The sequence below is a fragment of the Vidua macroura genome, chromosome 12 (genome assembly GCF_024509145.1).
Source record: "Vidua macroura isolate BioBank_ID:100142 chromosome 12, ASM2450914v1, whole genome shotgun sequence".
In the NCBI taxonomy this organism is placed as follows: Eukaryota; Metazoa; Chordata; class Aves; order Passeriformes; family Viduidae; genus Vidua; species Vidua macroura.
This window is the reverse complement of record NC_071582.1, coordinates 6,793,833-6,816,146: the sequence shown is the minus strand read 5'-3', so window position 1 is coordinate 6,816,146 and position 22,314 is coordinate 6,793,833. Positions and strand designations below refer to the sequence as shown.

General features: G+C 41.0%; 2 protein-coding genes and 1 long non-coding RNA gene across 3 annotated transcripts; 1 reads left to right on the top strand and 2 right to left on the bottom strand.

Moving 5' to 3' along the window:
* The first annotated feature begins 10,733 nt into the window (after positions 1-10,733).
* On the top strand, positions 10,734-12,588 carry GCNT3 (glucosaminyl (N-acetyl) transferase 3, mucin type). The gene has a single exon (XM_053988284.1). The coding sequence runs from the start codon at positions 10,734-10,736 to the stop codon at positions 12,009-12,011; it is 1,278 nt and encodes a 425-aa protein (XP_053844259.1). The 3' UTR covers positions 12,012-12,588.
* A 2,789-nt stretch (positions 12,589-15,377) lies between these two features.
* On the bottom strand, positions 15,378-16,799 carry LOC128813291 (uncharacterized). Its single transcript, XR_008438989.1, has 2 exons — positions 16,296-16,799; positions 15,378-15,598 (listed from the first exon to the last, which is right to left on the bottom strand). It is a non-coding gene; the product is annotated as an uncharacterized LOC128813291 (long non-coding RNA).
* A 1,034-nt stretch (positions 16,800-17,833) lies between these two features.
* Positions 17,834-22,311, bottom strand: GTF2A2 (general transcription factor IIA subunit 2). The gene is made up of 5 exons (XM_053988900.1): positions 22,270-22,311; positions 21,813-21,946; positions 21,229-21,333; positions 19,795-19,921; positions 17,834-18,139 (listed from the first exon to the last, which is right to left on the bottom strand). Exons 2-5 carry the CDS (start codon positions 21,882-21,884, stop codon positions 18,114-18,116), a joined length of 330 nt encoding a protein of 109 aa, XP_053844875.1. The 5' UTR covers positions 21,885-21,946; positions 22,270-22,311; the 3' UTR covers positions 17,834-18,113.
* Positions 22,312-22,314: the final 3 nt, after the last annotated feature.

Here is a 22,314-nt window from a genome sequence, read left to right as displayed (position 1 = left end):
AGTAAAAGCGAGATGTGGTGCTTTGGACATGGTTTAGTGGTGGACTGAGCAGTGCTGGGCTGACAGTTGGACCTAATGGTCTCAAAGGCCTTTTCCAAGCTAAACAATTCTATGATTCTGCAATGGAGACTACACTGGGTTCTGTAGGAGGCAGAAATTTCCAAAGCATGTATTGCATATCCAGTCCTCTGATTAAGTTCATAGGTCCTAATCAGGGAAGATACTAAGTGCACATTTTTCAGCAGATATTTGCAGACTTGATCCCTCTGGGTGCCCAAGAACATTTATGAGCTAAAATGCCAATCTAAATGAGGAAGATTATCTTTACGATTAAGTCTTATGTACTCACATGGCACCTCATTATGTAAGAGATTACAGAGAGAAAATATTTAACTTAGGAAAAGCCCTGTGAGACACACAAAAGGAGTACAAAAATGAAGATAAAGAAATTACATTATATTGCTTTTCACCAAAGCAAAGTCTAAAAATGAAAATGAATCCTATTCCCAGGCTAGCACTCTCAATATCCTTGTCTTCTCTGAGGCAGGAACAGTCTCTCTTCTTTTTGCCTACCTTATTTCTTTACTGTTAGACAGAGTAATAACACTGGAAGAACACTGAAATATATGCACAGATTCTATCCAAACTGCACCTTTTCTCAAAGTATTAAATTCTGTGAAATGTGTAGGCTAATTGAAAGATGGCATGATCAAAATTTATGTCATTAACTAGGATAAAGCAAGGTCAGACAGCATGGCTAAAAAAATAATCTAAAAAGCATTTTTTCTTTTAACCACAAAATATACAACTTATAGATTGTCTAAAAGTTCAGATTTCAGGTACATACAGGCACATTTGTGTTTTACTGGTCACTAGTGTGGACTTTAACAGTTATCTATACAGACATCAGAAGAGGCAATTGGAAGTGTTCCCTTATCTCTTTCTTTCTCACACAAACACACTTTTTCCTTTCTAATCCAAAAGTTTTCTATTTTCTAATAAAAAGTACCACAAAGTATATAAAAAAAAACCAAAACAAAACAAAAAAAACCAAACAAAACAAACAAACAAACAAAAAACCCATAAAAAGAACTGAACGAATGCATAATTTGTCTGGAAAATTACTTCATTTTAGTTATTCTAGTAACTTTAAAAGAATTATTTTCCAAGTATAGGCATAAACTGATGAGCTCCCATTAAAAGAATTTCTAGTGTATTCCTTTCTGGAGTTTAGTTAAATTATTGTGGAAGAAAGCAGAAGGACTGCAGAGAAAACACAGCCTGTTGTCCCTGTCTCACGCCTTTAAAAAAAGCTTATGTGACTCTGACTTCTAGGTCACTGAAATGATCTGATAGAGAGAAATAAGTTGAAATCTTGACTCTTTTCTGATGTGGCTGCTCTCATTACAGTCATCCTGCTAACAGTGACAAGGGAACTCAGAGCAAGCAGAGCCATCCCTCCTTTAACCACCAGGTGAGTGGGTTTATTGCATCCAGACAGGTGCTAAGCTAAAAGCCCTGGTGTTCTTTAGGAAGGAGACATTGAGTTATTCTTGCATTACTAAGCAGGCACTTGCCCAAGAACATTGTATTCACATATTTTAAAAACATAAAAGTCATTCTGTAGTAATTTATGATTCTGCAAGGTGACAAAAACAAATTAACTTTGCTCATTTCATAAAATGAATTAGAAATATGCAGGAGAAAAGACAGCTGATATTGCTTGAACAACATACATGTTTGAATACAGCAAACAATAGTTTTTAACTTAAAAAGATAAAGTTCACTTTGTCACCATTACTTTGTGATTTGATTCAAAAACACTGCTGCACAAACCAAATAAAACCACACAGAACCTGTAATGTTTGAGGAGAGTTTTGACACAAAATTGTTTTTCCTTTCTAACCAGCAGTACTGGTCTTGGTGATTATTTTAGTCATGTTTTATTCGTTTTTCCTCTTGAAAAAAACAACTTCCTTTTCCTTTTGCTTCCAGTAGCACTAACCTATAAATTCCCATTAAAACTCACATTCTGTGTCTCAGTAGGATAGAGATTTGGACACATGGGAGTATGTGTATATAGGAAACAGTCATTTCTAGCTGAGGGAGACTCTTCAAGGATTTACAAAAGGTAACAGGCAATGTGCTATACATACCTGCACTGTCAGAGGCAGTGTCTAGACCCAGCATTCACTGGAAGACAGAACAGGATTTGTCACTAAGGATGAAAGTTCTCCCTCTCAATGCCATCATGTTGATACTGCTCAGCTCCTCACTGGAAACCACTGACAAGCTATAAAGACACATAGGGAGTAACTAGCTCACATTTAACTAATAAGACACATACAGCTTTTTCACCATACAAGAGTGTAATTCTATCAACTATCACTTGTGACACTGCTCAGAAGAGGCATATTATCTTTATATGTACACAAAATAAATATAATTAATTTGAAGTTCAGAATTAGTAACTGGCAGAATGTCTCACACTCATTATTTGAATAATCTGCTGGAAACAATAGAATAATTTGAAGTACAGTTTAACTCTTCACCCACAGTTGAACAACAGGGATAGTCAATGGAATGTAGCCAGTTCCCTGAGCTGTAAATTAACTTCAGTTTCATTAGAAACACAAGGAGACAGTGGAACAGTGTCAGAGGCAGATCCTGCAATATACTGGATTTGCCAGATCCTCTCTGTCAGCTGTCAGACAGAAGGTGTTGCTGACACAGCCAGTAATTTGGCAAGGCTGTATCTACTTCAAGTGCTTGTCTAATTTAGTCCCATTGTTAGGCCATTCGGTTGGTGTTGAGGGTTGCAGAGTCCAGCACTGCACTCTGGCAATTTTTCATGGATTTTGAAGTTGAAAAGAAAAGCAAACATTGCTGAGATGACTCTGAAATACAGAGAAATTGCTTTTTACAAGTATGACATGATTCAAGTGTTCCTTTTGAGGTGACTTGAAAACAAAGAGTTGCTTGGGTTTGGTTGTTTTTCAGTTGTTTTTTTTTTTTTTCCTGAAGACTTGTATCCTCCCTTCAGCTTTACTCACTTTGCACTAAAAATGAAGGAGTTGCAAAGTGGGACTTGTGCACTTTGCAGGCATTATTTGCCTGCAGTTATATCTGCAGTTGAAACTTGGCACTCCATCTAGAAGGCTTTTGACCACGTTGGCAGCTTTAAGCATACACAAAGTATTAGGAGCGAACAAAATTGATGGCCTGCAGATAATCTCAAATTAATCATTAATGGAAGCTCCAAACACAGCTGGAAATCAAAACATTGGAGAAGCAATTTACACCATTCCTCTTATGGAGGAAGGAAAGAAAAATGGACTTCTACCATCATCCTAGAAAAGATAATATTTTGTTCTGTTTTACTAGAAAACTCTATAGACAACCAAGTATTTAGCATTTGTTCTGGGTTTTTAGTACCTTGTTTCAAACAAGAATTTTTCTAACCCAGTTTTCAGCTCACACCTGTTAAGGAGGTAATAGAACCATGGAATGGTTTGGGTTCAAAGGGTCCTTAAAGATCACCCAGTTCTAACCCCCCTGCCATAAGGAGTTGGAACTAGACAACTAATACCTGACCAGCTCTCCATATGCAGCAATATTGCCTTCCTCTCATGTCTCTTCTCTAATTAATGCCTCTTCTTATCTTAATTTAGGTCTAATCCCTGAATTCCAATGCTGCATTCTTGATATAATTGCCTGTTCCTTCAAAAGACAAGAGTCACTAATTTCCAGTGAAAAACCTCATCCCTCGGGCTATTAATTGATAGAATAAAGTTAAAGAAGAGAACATGGAGCCTTTCTGATCTTTTTTCTTACAGTACTCATTCAGCTGTTTGCTCACAAAAACTCTGTTATCAATTCCAGTGGTAAAAGCTCTTTTCAGTATATTCCCTTCTCAGAAACTCAGTTGTTTGTTGCATATTGCCCAGACTCTTTTGGGGTTTTCCTGCACTCACAGCTGCAACTTTTCCTGATTGCTGGCCACCTAGAGATCAACTGCTATCTTCTCTATGAAAGTACACAATGTTGTCGTGTCATTAGCAGGTGACAAATTCAAAGCTACAAAAACAAAACATTCACTGGCATGCTCATATGTGAAACTGTGCACACAGCCCAGCCATCTACCCTCACAGTCACCCAGTATTAAAAACAACATCAATATGGAAATGGTGAGTAAGAGCATCAACATCACCTATTATTCTCTACCAATCTGAGGTGAGAACACACATATCAAAAGCATATGATGCCTGAAGGCCTGGAGGGATGCACCATGATGACCTTTTCTGTATTTTTTACATTTTTATCTCTTATTGGCAAGCATTTCATTTACCATTACATTTGGTCACTTCTGGTGCTTCAAAAGCAGGAGAGTCAGCTTTCACTGCCTGGTAAAATCTGTGTCACTTTGATTCCTGTTAGAGCTAACCATAATTTCAACATGCTTTACACATAGGATGAAATAATGGCAAAACTACCCAGATAATAATGCCAAAACTACCCAGACTGTAGCTCATACCCTCATATGTGTGAAGGTTTTCCCTCTTTTTTGGCAAAGAGAGTTTAGTCTGTGACATGTATTTTTTATTCAAACGAACACAACCACAAACACCACATTTCCTGACCCAATTCTTTTCTACAAGTTAAACATTCACACTAGTGAGTATATATGTGTCTGTCAAGTCTTAGCAGTAAAAAGACACAGCCGTATTGCTGGTGAGATTTATGGTTCCAGTTACACTAACGGTTACATAAGAAAAAAAAAATATATTTTAAAAAAGGAAACAACAAACCACCAAGCAATTGATTACCAATACTCTGCATTTCCTCCTTCCCATTAGCTTTAGCAATGGTGGCTAACACCTTGTGTCAGCAGTAGGAGGACAATGCCATCTGTATTCTAAGAACTCTGTCCCACACTGGCACAGCACAGGGCATTCTGCCACAGTATCAGTCAGGATTTACACATCAGTGCTGGGATCTCACCATTTTAAATGTGGAACAGTGTAGCCCTTTTTGCTGTATCATATCCAAGTAGTTTCCAGGAGATCATGAACCATAACCTTCCTGAAATAAAGAACATTAGTACTCTTAAAGAACACCTTGTTTTAGTATGGAATCTATTGTTTGCTGAAATATACCCTTACAAAGGGTGGTAGTTTTCTTGGCATTCTTTTTTTAGCTTTTTTTTTGTAGGTCTACCTGGGGAAGATGGTAGGGAAGAACAGTTCCAACTTACCAGCTTGGTTGAACCCAGCCTTTATTGTCCAAGAACTGTTCCACAATTAGTCCAATACACATTTTTCAAACATTCTAATTTTTTATGCTCTAGCATATGGCAAAATCTTTCTAGTCTAACCGTTTTTACATATACACCTCACAAGTCTGGTATGGTTTTAGTGACAATTCCAGTGGTTTTTCTCTGAAACAACCTGCAAAATTTCATCTCAGTTGTGACTAAGAAAAATAGCTTGAATCATTTTTTAACTGAAAATATATTTTATAGTATCATGTCACTCTTCTGCAAGCTGCCTAATAACTAGAGATGCATATATTCAAATAGTTATTTTTATTTCAGAATCATAAAGACAGTGGCTCTATGACTTTAAATTGCCATAGGAGTCCAGAGATGAAGTTATTAATAGCTACTTGTGACCACAGTAAAATTGCTTTAAAAAGGTGGGTGAAATATTCTGGAAACAGCTACTCACAATAGCAGCATTAGACAATACTGAAGTAATCTAAAGATCAGCAAATCACTGAAACGCTCTCACTCTGGTGTATGGACTATTCCAACAAGAGAAGTTAAGACACTGTACCTTTTTAGCTAATGTCAGAGCAAACTTCAGCTCAAAGGTTCAGGTAAAAACTATGAAATTATCCATTTGAAGTGAAACACATACACACTTCTCTTTTTCCTCTCCATCTGATTTCAGTAAGAGTGCTTCAATTCACATACTCCCACTCAGATTTATTGCCACTGTTGTATAACACCCTCACCCCTGAAACACAGAAAAAGTGGAAGTAGAAAAAAAGACTTCATCCAAATCTAGGACTGAAAATAACATTAAGACAAGGACCATGCCAGTGTTGTGTATTTTTAAGGCTAAACTACTACTCCCCTTTCCACTGTTGAATTTGTAATTAAGGTGTTTTACCATAAGGCCTAAATTTTGGTATTTCTGCAAAGCACACTATTTGCCTAAAACAAGTGCCAAAACCATGGAGGATGGCATCACTTTATAGGCAGAAAATGCATGTCAGAAGGTTAGAAGCTATTGGGTTTTTGGGCTTGTTTTGGGGGGTTTCTGTGTTGTATATTTTTTTAGTAAGAATAGTAAGTAGAAATACATTTGCCAATATGACATCTAGCACTACATAACAAGCTTTGTTCGCAAAGATAAGCTCAGTCATGCTCATTTGCACACACTGAGGAGTACAACCTTCAGTCAGCTAAATCAATATTTCAGTCTTTGGACGGTGAATGCTCCTCAAAACCCAGAGGAGTTCTTCCTTGGCCCCCTCTGCACAGGCAGGACACACCAGCATATAATAGGTGCCAGAAGATGCAATTGCTGTCTGCTGCATCAGCACCACTGATGCAGCACCGAACTGTTCCAGAATAAAGGTCTACACACTGAAGCACTGATTACTTGGAGGTGGGATGCTCAAATATCTCAGTGGTTGTAGACCTCAGCTGTTCACCTGATGTACAGAAAGCTTCTTTTTTGCTATTACTAACCTTTTCCCAAAGATAGTTTACAGCAGTATGAAAACATCACAGACAGGCAAGCTGTAGAGACATGTTATAAGCATGAAAAGAACGAAATAATAAGCAGTAAAAACCTTAAGGATTTTCTCTGGCATAAGTGCAGCTAATGTTTCTTCTAGCTTTGTATAAGGAAGCAGAAGTGTCAAATGTATAGAAGAATTTTAAAGGATGAAAATATGAAGCAAATATATCACCTGAAATAAGGAAAAAATGGTACTACACTCCCCACAACTGCATTTTCCCCTACAAAGTAATTTCATATTGACTTCTACTATGAACGTATGGCAGAAAAAGCAGGGCACTCAAACTATTATAAAATACTTGGGTTTCTTTGCAGAATTCCAGCCAGAACAAGGGCAGCACATGGCAGAAACCTCACACAGAGCTGAATAGCCCACAACAACAGTTCTAGATGACAATCACCTTTCCCCCATTGATTCCTTGTGTGACTTCCCTTATAATGTACCCTATGAGTGGGAAGGTAAGGAGTGCTCTGGGTGAATCCTCCAAGCATTGAAGGAAAATTTACTGAACTCACAATACCTGTTCAGCAACTGGATAAAGTCCCAGCCCAAAGTATTCTTAGGCAGCTGTAGGACATTCAAAGGCAGCTGTCGCAGCATACGTCTCAGTCAAGATGGCCACGATGCACAGAGTATCCCCAAAAAGTTCCAGAGAGCTTCAACCCAAACAGAGTAACACCATACTCCACTAGAAGGCTTTAAGCAGTCCCCCATACACAGTAACACCATACCTCATCAGAAGGCTTCAGGCATCTGCCCACACAGAGTAACACCATATCACTGCAGAAGGCTGCAAGCATCTGCCTTTCTTGTTCTTCAGCCCAACCTTTCATGCCCCTCATGCTGATACACTGCACCTGTGTGCCCTCTGTTCCCTTTGGTGGTTGGTCAGTGCCCCTGGGCACTCCATGGCTCATTGCTGTCAGTGCTGTTCACCTGCTTTTCACAGCTGAACCCACTGGGGATGAGGCTGGGCTGCAGCCCCACTCCCAATTACCACAAACTGTGTGCCTATAGGCAACCAGACCAGCTGTAGATCTAAACATATTAAAATATTTCTGGGCAGCCAGAGAGACATGAAAGCAACAATCTCCATTACACAGAGGCTTTGGACATGATCTGTGTGTCAGCCCTCACTCTGTGCATGTGTCTGTGTATCGTGGCAGACTCTCTACTTGTGACCAAATTGAACTGCACAGAACATTGATAAATTGATAAAAGTTCTACCACAGAACAGAAACACCTCAAGTTCAGAATACTATTTAGACAGCTGAAAACAAGGCAAGAAATAAAACTAACATGCTTTTAAGGGGTAAAAGACAAAAACCTTTCTCAGTAACATTTGTGTCTAATTCAGGAAGTCCCTTATCTCTTAAGAAACAATCTCTTCAATAAGACAGTTATAATGGAGTTTTCATTGTGGGAAAATGTACAAAATTAAACCCATTCTTTTTGGTTCTTTGTTCCTGTAGCCCTGAACTCCTCTATCATCTGTCTATAAGAGTTTTGTTTTCTGTTTTGTTTATATTTCCCATGATGTATGAAGCAACCCTTTTCTAGAAACAGTGCAGCATGAGCTAATGTGTTTATAATCCCCAGTACCACTGTCTGTGTCTTCTTTGTGCTATATCCTTCAAGAAAAAAAACAGGTTTTCTTCCCCAGGACACAGTCCAGCTTACAGTGTTGGTCACCACAGTCAGAAACAGTGCCAGTCTTAAGAATGGTTTAAAGGAAATACTTTTAAACATCTTTACCAGCATCATCCTATTTATTTGTCTGTTTCTTCAGCAATCTGTATAAGGTGAGTAAAGCCTTATCACCCTATTTTGCTTTATTATACAAAATGTAGTTGAGGAAATGCGTTATACTTGATGAGCAGTGTTCAGCTGTTGTGTAAAATTTCAAGTAATCAATACTATCCTATAGACTATATCTCAATTATGATTGTCTGCTTCAACTTTTTTCTAAGCCTTACTCACTTATGCTCTTCAGTCAAACAATTTTGTCTTGGATCAAAGCAGAAATCCTCTGACTTCAGTAAAAGTGCACAACGGGTCCAAGAAAGAGCAGAGCAATGAGTCTGCAGCTGTAAGGTGAATAGCATCAGGCAGTGCTCAGTTAAATAACAGGAACTGGTATGCATGCAACAAAAATTATTGTGGTTTGATATTTTACTTACTGCTTTTTCCTGTCACCTTTTCATGTTCTTTCTGAATCAGCTTCAGACATACTGCATGTAGTGCTTTCAAACCATTTGTCGCAAACCAGCAATGAAGTAGAACTCTCAAAGGAAAATTAATTAACATCCAACAGTTTCTTCAGAGATGAACTTGACCTCTATCTTATCATCAAACTGACCCAAGACTCTACTGTGGGCATGCAATCTCAGCAGCTTGTAAAGATACAGCTTGAACTGTTAGTACAGGACTGTGACACATCATTCAGTTGAAATTAAATGGAAGCAAACAGAAGCAGAATTCTATAATCAGACAGTTTCCAGTTTCAAAAAGCAGAACCTGCACAAGATCATGTTCATCATGTTAAAGTTTCACAGATAAAGTGTACATACACAATATACTTATATTTGGGTAAGGTTTATTTATTTTGAAACCTCAATACTTCCTCGTTCCCACCTTTGCTTTGTTCACTTTCCCCCTCTGGAGTATGTGCCAAAGACTCCATATAAAAAGAACACTGAACTTCTGGTGTCTGAAGACACACAATGAGAAAGCTATCATGAAATTTTCCAAATGTTTGTTGGTAATTTTAAAACTATAAATCTCAAAACTATAAGCCAAACACAATCCCATGTTTTTTAGGTAAGAATCACAATACCAGCAGAGACAGTTTAAAAAAAAAACACCAACTGAACAGCCAAGAAAATGGAAATGTAATTTCTTCTCAATTTCTGTCATAGTTCAAAGGAAATACTGATTTTAAAAAGAACAGTTCTTTTGAAAAGAGCCATTACTACTTGACACCAATACAAACATTCCTTATGTGAGCACAAATGAAAAAGGTGGAATACAGTGGTTCACAAGAGGATACTGTACCTTACTACAAGATATGTACTTGACAGCAAATTGCATACAAAGTATACCTAGGAAAAATTTTGCTTAAATAGCAGTCAGTGAGAGTATCATTAATTTTGCTTAGTAATACTTTATTACATAACCAAAAAATTAAAGAAAGATCAGAGCCAACCCTAAGTATTTTTAGGTGTGGGCCTACAAATTAATTTTACAGGCCTCATGCCAGGTTAGATATTTCTCACATAACTAATCCAAATAACTCTGGAAAGAGGCAGCAAGCTGATTCACCATGGGTTTAGGTTACCTATTACCTATAAGCCTGGATATCTATATGTCTCTGACACGTTACCTATACCACAGAAGTTCAGGTTGTGCAGACTCTTGTCTGCTTCAGGAGTCAAACTGTCTGGACTCCTGTAACAAACCTGTTGCTTGAAGTTAGTAGAGACGTTAACAGCCACACCTTCTGCCATCGAAGTTTTCATAAAGACATTAGCACACATCCTCCCTATCAATCAGAACACTGGAAAAGCAGGTTAGACACCAAAGTAATCTAGTAAAGTCTTTCAAAAAGGTGCATTACAGAGGGTTGAATTCTAGAGGAATTTTCCTTGCATTATGTGATGGACAGGGGTAGGATGAAATATCGTTTTTTAAACAGACACAGAAGATTATAGAACCACCCCCAGTGTTGATAAAACCAAACAGAGCCACGCCACGGGGAGGGAGGGGACTGTTGTTCACCTGCGGTCACACCGGGATCGCCCGGGCACTGCTTCCTCACCTCCGAGAGGCAGCAGGTGCCCAGCTGTCGGGCCGCCCCGGGCGGCAGCGGCTCCGGCTCCCTCAAGGCAGCGCAGCCAGGAGGCGAGGGCAGACCCAGCGTGGGGATGCAGCGGTGGCAGCGGGCCCCGGCGGCGCGGCGGCGCTGGGCGCTGCTGCTCGGGCCGCTGGCGCTGTTCGCCGCCGCCCTGGCGCTGCGCGGCACCGCGCGCCCCGACCCCGCCGACCGCTCCCGCCTCTACCGGGCGCTGGAGCTCTCCCCCAGCCGCAGCATCAACTGCTCGGGGGTCGTCCGCGGGGACCACACAGCCATCGAAAAGGCGCAGCTCAACAACCTGGAAGTGGCGAACAGAAGGGCTTCACTGACGCCCGGCGAGTACCTGAACATTACGAGGGACTGCAGAGCCTTCAAGGAGACCCGGCGCTACATCGAGTTCCCGCTCAGCCAGGAGGAGGAAGAGTTCCCCATCGCCTACTCCATGATCATCCACCACAAAATCGACATGTTTGAGCGACTCCTGCGATCCATCTATGCCCCCCAGAATGTTTACTGTGTCCATGTAGACAGCAAATCCCCGTCCGCCTTCCAGGAAGCCGTGCGGGCCATTGCTGCCTGCTTCCCCAATGTCTTCGTGGCCAGCCGCCTGGAAAGCGTGGTCTATGCCGCCTGGTCCCGGCTGCAGGCCGACCTCAATTGCATGCAGGACCTCCTGCAGAGCCCCGTGCCATGGCGTTACCTCATCAATACCTGCGGCACTGACTTCCCCATCAAGACCAACGCCGAAATAGTCCGGGTGCTGCAGGTGCTGCAGGGCCAGAACACCGTGGAGTCGGAGAGGCCCTCGGCCGCCAAGCAGCAGCGCTGGGAGTACCACTACGAGGTGGGCGAGACCATCTCTCGCACTGCCCAAAAGAAACTGCCCCCACCCCACAACTACCCCATGTTCACGGGCAGCGCGTACAACGCCGTCACACGGGACTTCGTGCAGTATGTCTTCGAGAACCCCACAGCACAAAAGTTCCTCGAGTGGTCCAAGGACAGCTACAGCCCTGACGAGTACGTCTGGGCCACCCTGAACCGCATGCCGGGCGTGCCGGGGGGCACGCCCCTCAGCGACAAGTTCCAGCTCTCGGACATGAACGCCCTTCCCCGCCTGGTCAAGTGGGAGTACCTGGAGGGTGACATCAGCAAGGGCGCGCCCTACCCGCCCTGCACCGGCCGCCACCAGCGCTCCATCTGCATCTACGGGGTGGGCGACGTGCCCTGGATGCTGCAGCAACACCATCTCTTGGCCAACAAGTTCGACCCCGAGGTGGACGATGCGGCCATCCAGTGTCTCGAGGAGTACCTGCGCCACAAGGCCCTGTACGGCCGGGGGCTCTGAGGGGCAGCCGCGGAGACTGGCCAGCACCTGCTGCCTTCCGTGGCGACTCCAGCCGACGGCACCTCGGGGACAGCGGGAGAGGATCCCCTGGGCCCCTGAGGGGCTCACGCCTCGGCGCGGCCCCAAGGAGAAGCCCCGCGGGCGGGCGCGAGGCTGCGGCTCAGCCGAGGGTCGGACGGATGGACAGACGGACGGGGCGGCCCGCCGGAGGGAAGGGCCGGTGTGGAAGGGCGGGAGGCTCAGCCCCGGCCCGCTCGGCCTCCGTCCTGTCCCAGCCCGCGGGGTCCCCTCACAGGGCGCGGGAGCGCCGCTCTCCCCCAGCCCCGCTGAGGCAGCGGGCGGGGAGCTGTACAGTCCCTTCCCGAGTCTACGGACAAAGGTGACCCCCGGACTGCAGACGGGCAGGCCCCAGTCACGGTGCCTCCAGGTCGGCTAGGGGCAGAGCTGAAACAATGATTAATTTGCTTTTCCATAGAGCAGCCACAGGCTGCTCAGCTGAACATCTGGCTGCTGCTTTTGCCTCACTTTAAACGTTGACTCTATAAAAACCCGTTAATCATTAAAAGCCAACCTTCAATAAAATCCAAGACAATAAAATACATAGTGCTTTGCTGTTTTATGTCCTCTGAGGAGAATGGTCTGTGCTCTTGGCAGAAAAGCAGGCAGCATTAAACCAGTTAAGCCTTTGTGCACCCACTTCTCCATCTCAAACACAGGCAGAGGGATGCATACAATGGTGTGCATTTTCTAAGATCTACATCTCTCTTCCCACCACCACCCCCCCACCCCCCCAAAAAAAAAAAAAAAAGTTATTTTGGTGATATTTCAGTACTGTAATTGCCATATCCAGTAATGAGCAATGAACAAACCAATCACCTAACACATTGGTTTTTAAAGTTTCTAGTAGCTGAAAGGAAGATTTGTAAACTTCTGTATTTCCCCCACATGTGTTTTTCTCACCTTCTCATATTAAAGCTAGCCACTTTCCATGGATCCAACAGCTTTTCACTACCTGTAATGCTAAGAGATTAATGTCATTGGTCAAGTAACTTTCTTGTAAGTAAACACTCACCTTTACAAATTTAAGGTCTACAGTGGAGAATTAGCATTATACAAAGAATATCTGAAGCAATTCCATAACACCAGGCTACGTTTAGATGAAGTTATGATTGCAGTCACACAGATCTTTAAAACATTGACTTCAGTAGGATGAGAAGATGAAGTAACTGACTTGAAAAGGTGTGTCATTGCAATTTTGTTAAACATTTTAAAGTGATTTTTAAAATGGTTTTTTATTGGTTGTAAAATAGTGATTTTCAAAATGCCATGGTGACTTCAAGACAACACCACCAATTACTGGCAAGAAAAGCTTTCAAGCATAAATACCCATGTATAATTGGGTATTTGTTTATGCAAAAAAGAACAAATAAATAGAATTATTGATCCTGGGGGGAGCTGTTTCCAACTTAGATAAGCAGACATTTGCTAAAGAGATGAAAGCTTAAACTAACCTGATGGTAACATACAAATTTTTAAAATGGTTTCAACAGCAAATTCAACATTAAATAGAAATTATCTCCATGTCTAGTACATTATTTTAAAACAAACAAAACTTCTCTGATGACTTAGGGTAAGAACTACCACCATAGAAGACTGCATAAAAACCACTGCTGCCTAACCTGATTTTGCTTCTTAGAACTCTTTCGCTTACTTTAATACCTATTAGTTCAAAATGGCAAACTAGTGCCAAGGGGTTCACTGGGGGCTGGGATATGTTCAAGTTTCTGGACTGAAACAGGCAGAGAAGGGTCACCATGTTTCTAACTGTGCCAAAGTGTTGTCTTTTTCCCTTAGAAAATGGAGGAAAAATGTGCACATTCATGAAGACAAAAAAATCCCCATACTTAACTGTTCTAAGAAATTGCATCAAACCCAAATCCATCAATGAAATGGATGTTTGTAAAAACTAAATAATTTATTTCTTAAAGAACAAAGGTGTTTGGGGGGCTGGAAGGAATCACAGCTTGAAATAGTGAAAAATTATTGAATGAGGGGCCTATTGTTTTGCAAACATACCTGTAGAGAAAGATACATACTTACAAGTTAGTTACAGACTTGTCAACAGTAATTTTTATCCCCTTTACTTTGAAAATATGTTTAATTTTTTCAGCTGTTTCATCTCTCAGAAACATGAAGTTTAACTTGTACACATATAATAACAGTGTTTTATCTGTTGTCAGACACAAAAATGTTACAGACAGAGAGTCAGAGACAAGAATTTACATTGGGGGTGCAAAGTGCCACTTCAAATCTGTTCCACAGTAAGCCTTTTAGCAAAGTCAAAATATTTTTTCTTTTAATGTTACTTACTGCAATCTTTGCCCTTCGTGGTTAGACCTGAAGACAGAGAATCTAAGCATCTATCCAGATTTGAAAGAGCTTGCCCATAGAATATGAAGGCATAAAGTCCAGCATACCAGAAAGCCAGCTTGCTGACTCAGTACGAGGGACAGCAGTTATCTAAAAGCACAGCCTAGGCAGCCCTCCCGTTCAGAGGTCATTGCTTTGGATGAAAATGACTGTTCTGGTGTTATTACCTGCAGAGGCAAACAACTTCCAAACCTCGACATCCAATTGTCTTGATCCAAAGGAAATTTCCTGTTTCTAATGGTGTTACTACCCAGAATTCCTCTCAGATGATTTGGTTGCAAAAACAAAGGCTATCTTGTGCAAATTTATTTTCAAATCACTTCTTTTAGGAGTGACCTAATTTCTTCTGAAAGAATAAGCCTACTCCCAAATGCTTAAGGTGAACTAAGACAAAAAGATTCTTACAAAGGAATGTTCTCAGCATATTCTCTTTCAAAGATATTAGGAATGCATTTATGAATGTAGTCATACATTAAAGCAGTGATATGTCTCTGCCATTAGAAATGGCAGTAAAAACCACCACTCAACTCTAATAGAGAACTTTGTCTTCCAGAGATCTCAAAGGATGTTAGCTGGCATCTTAGAAAGTTGGCAACAGAGCACGGAGAAATCATGTAACTTGCCAGTTAGTTGTAGAACTGAAAAAAGAATGAATTTGGAATAGAGCAGAACTAGCCCAAAGTAACAGAATCACACCAGATTATAGGACTACCTCCAAAAATAGGTTAAACCCCATATGAAATTCGTCAGTAAAATCAGGGGCTGTCCAATTGGAAATCATATCAGAAATATTAACTTTGTGTAGTAAAAAATCTACTTCTGGCACTTCTGTCTACAATCATTAATTAACAACTTGAACTTGAGATAAGCTACCAGTTGTTTAATGAGGTAATATGCTGCAAATTTACCTTTCAAGAAGTGCACGGGAGGCAGATGAAACTATAATTCTGAGATTTAATAACAGATTTATTTTTCTGGTTTAAACTTGTCTTTATATTTTATTTCCAATTGGTTTTCACTTTATTTTTACAAGAACAATAAGGCTTATTACATACTTACAAAATAGCTCCATAACAGCTCTTTTTAGCTTTAGTTAGGAGGGTTTATTTCCTTCTTGCTTCACATTTGATACTTTATATGATCATCTCTGAGATGCCCTATAATAAAGAGATGGGTCAATGAAAATGAATTTGGAGGAAAACAGGTAATAAATTCTAAAGAAACAAAAGTAAACATGAACAATATGAACACAATAAAGTATCTGCAGTCTTGAGTAAAATTGATTCAGGGAATAAGGTTAGGGTGTTCTTTTTCTTCTGACTGCAGCAGCAGTGACCATTAAATGTTAACTACTCTCTGTGAACAATTTTCCACTTCCTTGAATGATGCAGGTTCTTTTAGCACAAGACGCAAACCAAAATGTTGATATATCTGTAAATTACTACCTCGTAGTCCATAATGGCTAATGCTAACAAAAACCACCCTTTAGGTTACAGCAAAGACAAAGTTCATGTCTCCCAGTACACTCTTACTAAAGTGTTTTGTAACATGCTTCTACTTTCCTCCCCACCCCAAAATTTTTGACTACAGAAAATCAAACCCAGGTCAGTAGGACCTTGACTGAAATCCTACCCCCTAAGCTGCCAAGATGCTTAAACACAAGTATCTGTGCTTTGAGTAACTCTTCTCTACCTCACTGTGCCTAGTCATCGTGCAAAGGTACATAACGATCCTGATTAAACTTGTCTTCTGGAAAGTCATCATAAATTCTTCCTGCCCTGCACTTTAAATTTGTGCCTCTCTTATAACATCTGAAGTCAGGTATTGACATCCTTAACTGAGCAAACAGCTTACCTCAGATAACATCCTGGTTTGCACACCTATGGAATTGACAAAATCCTTGGAAACCGTGTTTAAACAGGCAGTCATCCACAGCCAATTCTGCACTGGTATTTACTCTTCCCTTCACTTTCTTTAAGTTAATTTACTTTCTAAGTACAAACATCTATTCCAGTTCAATCTCTCTGCTGCTGAGAAATGGAAGCAATTGTGATCTTTCTGAAGAAAATCAACAAGGAAATAAATAAAGGAAAAAGTCTGGAATACTACAGGCAAAGAAGAGCCAAATAGGCAACAGCAAGTGTACTGATGCTATAGCAAGTGAAATGATGTGTCTTCCACTGGATATTACAATAGCTTAGTATAGCAGAACTGCAGTTGATGCTTTTAGTTGTAAATTCAATCTTCCAAGACCACAAAGTACGTTAATCATGTGAACTTGGCAGGATTAGCTGAAATTCAAACCAAAAAATAGCAAGTGGCAAGAAAGTTATGAAGAAGAAAACAACAAAAAGCAGAAAGAAAACTTTGGCACCAGACTGCCTTAACTTCCCTTTGCCCCCTGCTCCTTCCATGAACTGAAACAACCTCCATAGAAGGAGCAGATCCAGCACCTGGAATACAGGTGCAGAAAACACCATCACAGAAATACAGTTAAAGCCTGGACAAGGGGGAAATGCCTTCAAACTGAGAGAGGGTAGGTTTAGATAACAGGAAGAAATTCTTCCCTGTGAGTGATGACACACTAGAAGAGGTTGCCCAGAGAATCTGTAGCTGTCCCATCCCTGGAAGCACTCAAGGCCAAGCTGGACAAAGCTTGGAGCAACCTGAGATAGTGGAAAGTGTCCCTGCCCATGGCAGGGGACTGGAATGAAATCATCCTTAAGGTCCCTTCCAACCCTGGCCATTCTATGATTCTAATGCGCACTTAATTGGAACAAAATAAAATATATAAATATTTGCATTAGGAGAGTCAAAAGGCTACAGAGAACTCGAAATGGAGAAGTCTGTCTAGAAACAGGAAGAGACTACAAGTAGTTGGGAAATTGGAAGAGCAAATTTTTATACTTGTATGGGTTAAAATTCAGTTTACCACATGATTATTAGAAAACAAAAAAAGTTTAAAACTAGAAGATTGAGTCTGATGTAGAACAAGAGAAGACCATGGTACAGATACACATTTGCATCCCTTAAGACAAAAACAGATACTTATTGTGCTATTTAAATAAAAGCAACTTGTTTGTTCTTTTCGTTCCAATCTGCAGTGTGCAGCAAAGGGCACGTAGCAGAGCTATTTATAGAGAGAAAACTGCAGTCATAAACACACAAACATGCTGCCCAGCAAGAGCTGCTAAGCTTTTGCTGATGTCCTCCTCCATCATTCTGTAACAGATATTTCTTGCAATACCTGAGAGTGCAACCACACTAGGAAGGCTGTAACTGAAAGATGTTTTCATTTGCAACATTTCTCTAAACACACTTAGAAAATTTTGGGGAAATATGGTATGTTAATGCTAGTTTTAAACAAAGTTTTCCAATGATCACTCTTTCAAAAGTTTTTAAATAAAAGTTTATTACAGAAATTATTTTGAACGAAAAAAGACAACAGTATCTCTTGTCATTAAAAAAAAGGTAACATTATATTCATGCCCTATAAGGTGAAATGAAGAAATGCTACAGGTATTTCTTCCGCTGTCATTCTGTGATGCTTTCTAGTATGGATTAACTCACATCTGCATCACAGGAATTGAGTATGATCAGTCCCTTTCCATGCTTCTCTCCAGAAAGTGCTGCATATTAACAGAAAACATTGCAGACAAACCACAGGTCTATTCATTCTGCAGTATTGGAACCAGTGTCTAGGAAAGAAAAGAGAAAGTGAGACAAATACACTCCACTGAAAACAGAGAACCAAGAACTTTCTCTAGTACCTCCCCAAGTTCTAAAGCGTTCCCCAAGCATTTTAGAACATGTTCTGCACCTACCCTATTGTCTCTACTGCTCTCAATGCCATGCATGAACTGCTTGTGCTGTTTCACTTCACTTAGCAACACTGAGAAGAGCCAGCACAAAACTCCAGAGCTGTGTACACACACACATTAAAAATACTGCAAGCTTTGCTCTAACATGTAACGATACACAAACCCTTTACTGCAGTCAGCCACAAGCACATCTGGCTATCACCTACTAAGGAAAAAGGTTTTTGCACATCCAGCACCATAAGCTCTGGTGGAGCGTGGGCTGTAGAATGTCATTTATTTTGAAATAGATGCAAGAATGAACATGATCTTCATAAAGCAACTGAGACCAATTCTCTGTTCTGACCTTTTATCAGAATCACCAGTTAATGCCAGTGCACTTTTTGATACACAACCATTACTGCTTTCTTGTTTTTAGAGTTGTGGAAAAAGTATGTAACTCAAATATGGAGAACAACAAGCCAGTGTTTAGAGTACTGCTCCTTCAACAAGTCAGCTTGTCGTGGGAAAAAAAAAAAAAGGTTGTAATGTTAATAGCAACTTCAAGTCAGCCAGTTTAAATCTTATCTGCACAATTTATCAGGAATGAAAATGATTAATACTTGGAGAGTTAGGTTTCCTCCACTAGCTATAATAAGCACACAAAAACAAAGCAGTAAGATTATATGCTTGGCTAATACCAGAAGTTGAGAAAACAATAAATTCTGTCAACTCTTTAGAACTACAATTTGAAGGGACTATTGTGAGCATGCCAGGGTCAGGGAGCCATGAAGAACCTGTTTCAGAGGTCTATGGTGCATTTAAATAAAGCTTTTTCCAAGCTCAGTTCCTGCTTTTATCATCACTCTCTGAGGATGAAACAAGCAGCACCGTTTCACACAGTTTTAGCAATACTCTGCCACACTGATGGTTTTAAAAGTTATAAAGCAGCTTGCCACAAAAGTCACTGAATTACTTTTTCCAGTAAAGAATCTCAAGGGACATGGACAAAAGTAATCCAGTCAAGCAGATATGGACTGCAAACTCTCACAAGCAGTGTACAAACAGAGGGTCTGTTAGGCAACACATAAGTCTTATGACTTGCAAATGCACACAAAAACTTTGCATGGATTTGTGTCCCCAAGTATCAAATCCAGAGAATGACTGCTTAGATGCTTTTCTCAGACAATTCCTTGCTCACACACTCTTCAGATTCAGTAAAACATGGTGCTATCCTAAAAAATAGGTTAGTACTAGAAAACTCACCACACAGAAAGTAAAGATTACTTCTGACTTTCTAATTGCTCTAGTATTATGTACTTACCAGCAACAGGTGCACAGCAGTCCCTAACACAGTTCTACCTCAGTGCCTAGGAGTCAGGGAAGCACTTAGCTGGCTTTTGCTTCATCTCTCATCAGATGTAAAGGGGAATACAGAGCCCTACTTCTGTCTAAGTCACACAGTCAACTTGGCTTTAGTAAGACATTTGGCCAAAGCTTTCTAAAATCAATCAAGTCTCGTGTCTCAGCCTATTTATATCATATTTCATACTTACTTTTTCCATCACATGCTACAATTTTCACTTTATCCACTTTCACAAGTTCGGTGACCTCCCTAAATTCCACGTCATTCAGTACAAATGTCCATACATTGTCACAGAACCTGTATGTGTTCAGAGACCCCTATAAAAAGACAAGAGATATTTTCTACAGGATGCATCTCAAAAGCAACAGAAAATATTATGAGCATCTATTGAACTATGTCCCTTCTAGAACAGATATGCTACAAGGCCAGCAGTGGACCTGAATGCATACAAACTGGCAAGCAAGCAACTCTGAGGAAAACTGAAGTTTAAATGCCCTCCAGTGGCTGAAATTTTCAAGACCATGGAGTGCTGTTACAGGATATCCAAGGGGAGGCTCCTCAGGTAGGCAAAGAAGTTCTACAATTTTTCTAAAGTGTACAAAGGATCAGTAGCAGAAAACATTTCTTAAAATATTGGGTCATTAGAAAATTCAAATACAGCAGTGATCACAACAGGATGTGAATTCTGCAATTACTTAAACAATGAGGTAGCTTAAATAAAAAATCATGACAAAACTGACATATGTGACATAAAGGGGTATCCCCCCTATTTGATGTATTACTGAGGATGACAATATGACAAACTTCTGACCTCCACTTTTACATATTTTAAATTGACATTCTCGAACTTAGAACTTAAGCTCTAAGTAATGTTTTTAAAATTTATCCACTAAACACATGCTAAACTGTTTTTTATACCATGCTATCTCTGCGAAACAATTTAAGTATGCAAGAGAAATTATGCTATTTTAAACATCTCTAGATTGTTTAAAAATCTAGTCTTTTAGGAACCCACTCACATCATGAACGTGTTCTACATGCACTGTAGAGAAGTATTACAACAAAAGTTAACGTAAAGCTGGGTTTTGTGCTTCTTTCCTTAACACTACATTCAAGTTGACGTTTAACAACTTGCTGGCTATCTAACATCAATTAGGGTGGCCGACTGGGAACACCCCCCCAACTTATTTTTCTATGATACCTACAGAAAATAGCTACAAAATGATCCAGTGAAAGGGTGGATCTAAAACTCTCTAGTCTTTCTTCACATTACTGATGTGGCTGAAAATCTGGCCTCATCTCACTTTTGCTAGGGACAGCTGCGAGAAACAGAAGTCTCCCTCCTCATCTGCAAGACACTGAGGATGGCAATGTTAGCCACCAAAAAAGCATTTCCCTCTTCCCTGTTTTCATCATCTGATTTTTGCATTTATTCAAAAGATCCCTGGCAGAACAAGGTAACGAGCCTTACAGCTGCATACAGAATAAACAGGTAAACAGTCATTATCAGAGCCAAAATGAACCCTCTTAAGTTCTTGCTTAGAGCACACAGCTTTAAATGACATTCTGCATCAACACTTAATTGCTGTATCTCATGTAAAACTTTAAAATAACATTTCCTTACCCTGAAATTGACTCTGTTCCTGACTCGCTGTGCCAGTGCTGAATTTATAGCTTTATCAAACTGAAGTAGCACCTGAAGGGCCAACTGAGGTGTGATTTGCTGTGACTGAAGTTGTTGAAAAGAAAACAAGTTTTGAGTTGTTTAAAAGTAAGCTCAAACGTGCAATATAAGTTAATAAGATCAAAACAAAGTTCACTTCAATAAAGCAGATCTCTAGAAGAACTAGCTACAAAAAAAATTATGTTCCTGTATTTATTTCCATTTTTTAATTTCAATCCTGTACTACACAAAGATCTTTCACAATAAATATTTACTGGAAATAATCAGAAGAACAGTAAATTGACTGTAATGTTCCAGCTTAAGGTGGCTGTTAATTTACTGAGCCACATGAGATTATGCCACCTACATAAAACACTTTACTCAGAATGTAAAGAAAAAACCACCACAACACCAAACCCTTATGATTTTAATCAGGAAGTTTCCCAAACCTTCGTCATAAGTACCCCGACACAGGAACAACAAAGGCATTTGAATAAAAACTTCTCTCTTTATTAAGCTACTCGCCCAGACCCCAAGCCCCCAACCTGAATGAGCTCATCCAGACTCTCCTGAAGGCTGTTCCCCAGCGTGGTGTTCCTATACAGCTGATACGCCATGGTTTACTCGGAGGGCTGGACACGTCCTGCTCATCCACGGCTGCGCGCCTCTGCTGTCCTCGCTCTCATTGAAAACAAACAAAGGTAACAATAAAACCCTCCACGCCCCACAGCCGAGCCCGTCGGGCACACACAGCGGGGCACGCACAGTCCAAAACACCACCCCGCAACACCGCCCGACCCTCGGGCGCGCTCCCGGCGGCGGGGCCGCACAACCCACAGCCCGGCCCGGCTCCGGCAGCCATCCCGGCCGGAGCCATTCCGGGCGGGAGCCGGGCACCGCGCGGCCCCGCCAAGCCGCACCCGGCCCCATCCCGGTCCCGGTCCCCCCGCCGCCCCCGGGGAAGCTGCCCCGGCCCGGCCCCGTGCCGCCATCGCCCCTCACCGCGCGCGGCCGGAAGCGCGGCCCCTCCCGGGCGGCGCGGCCCGG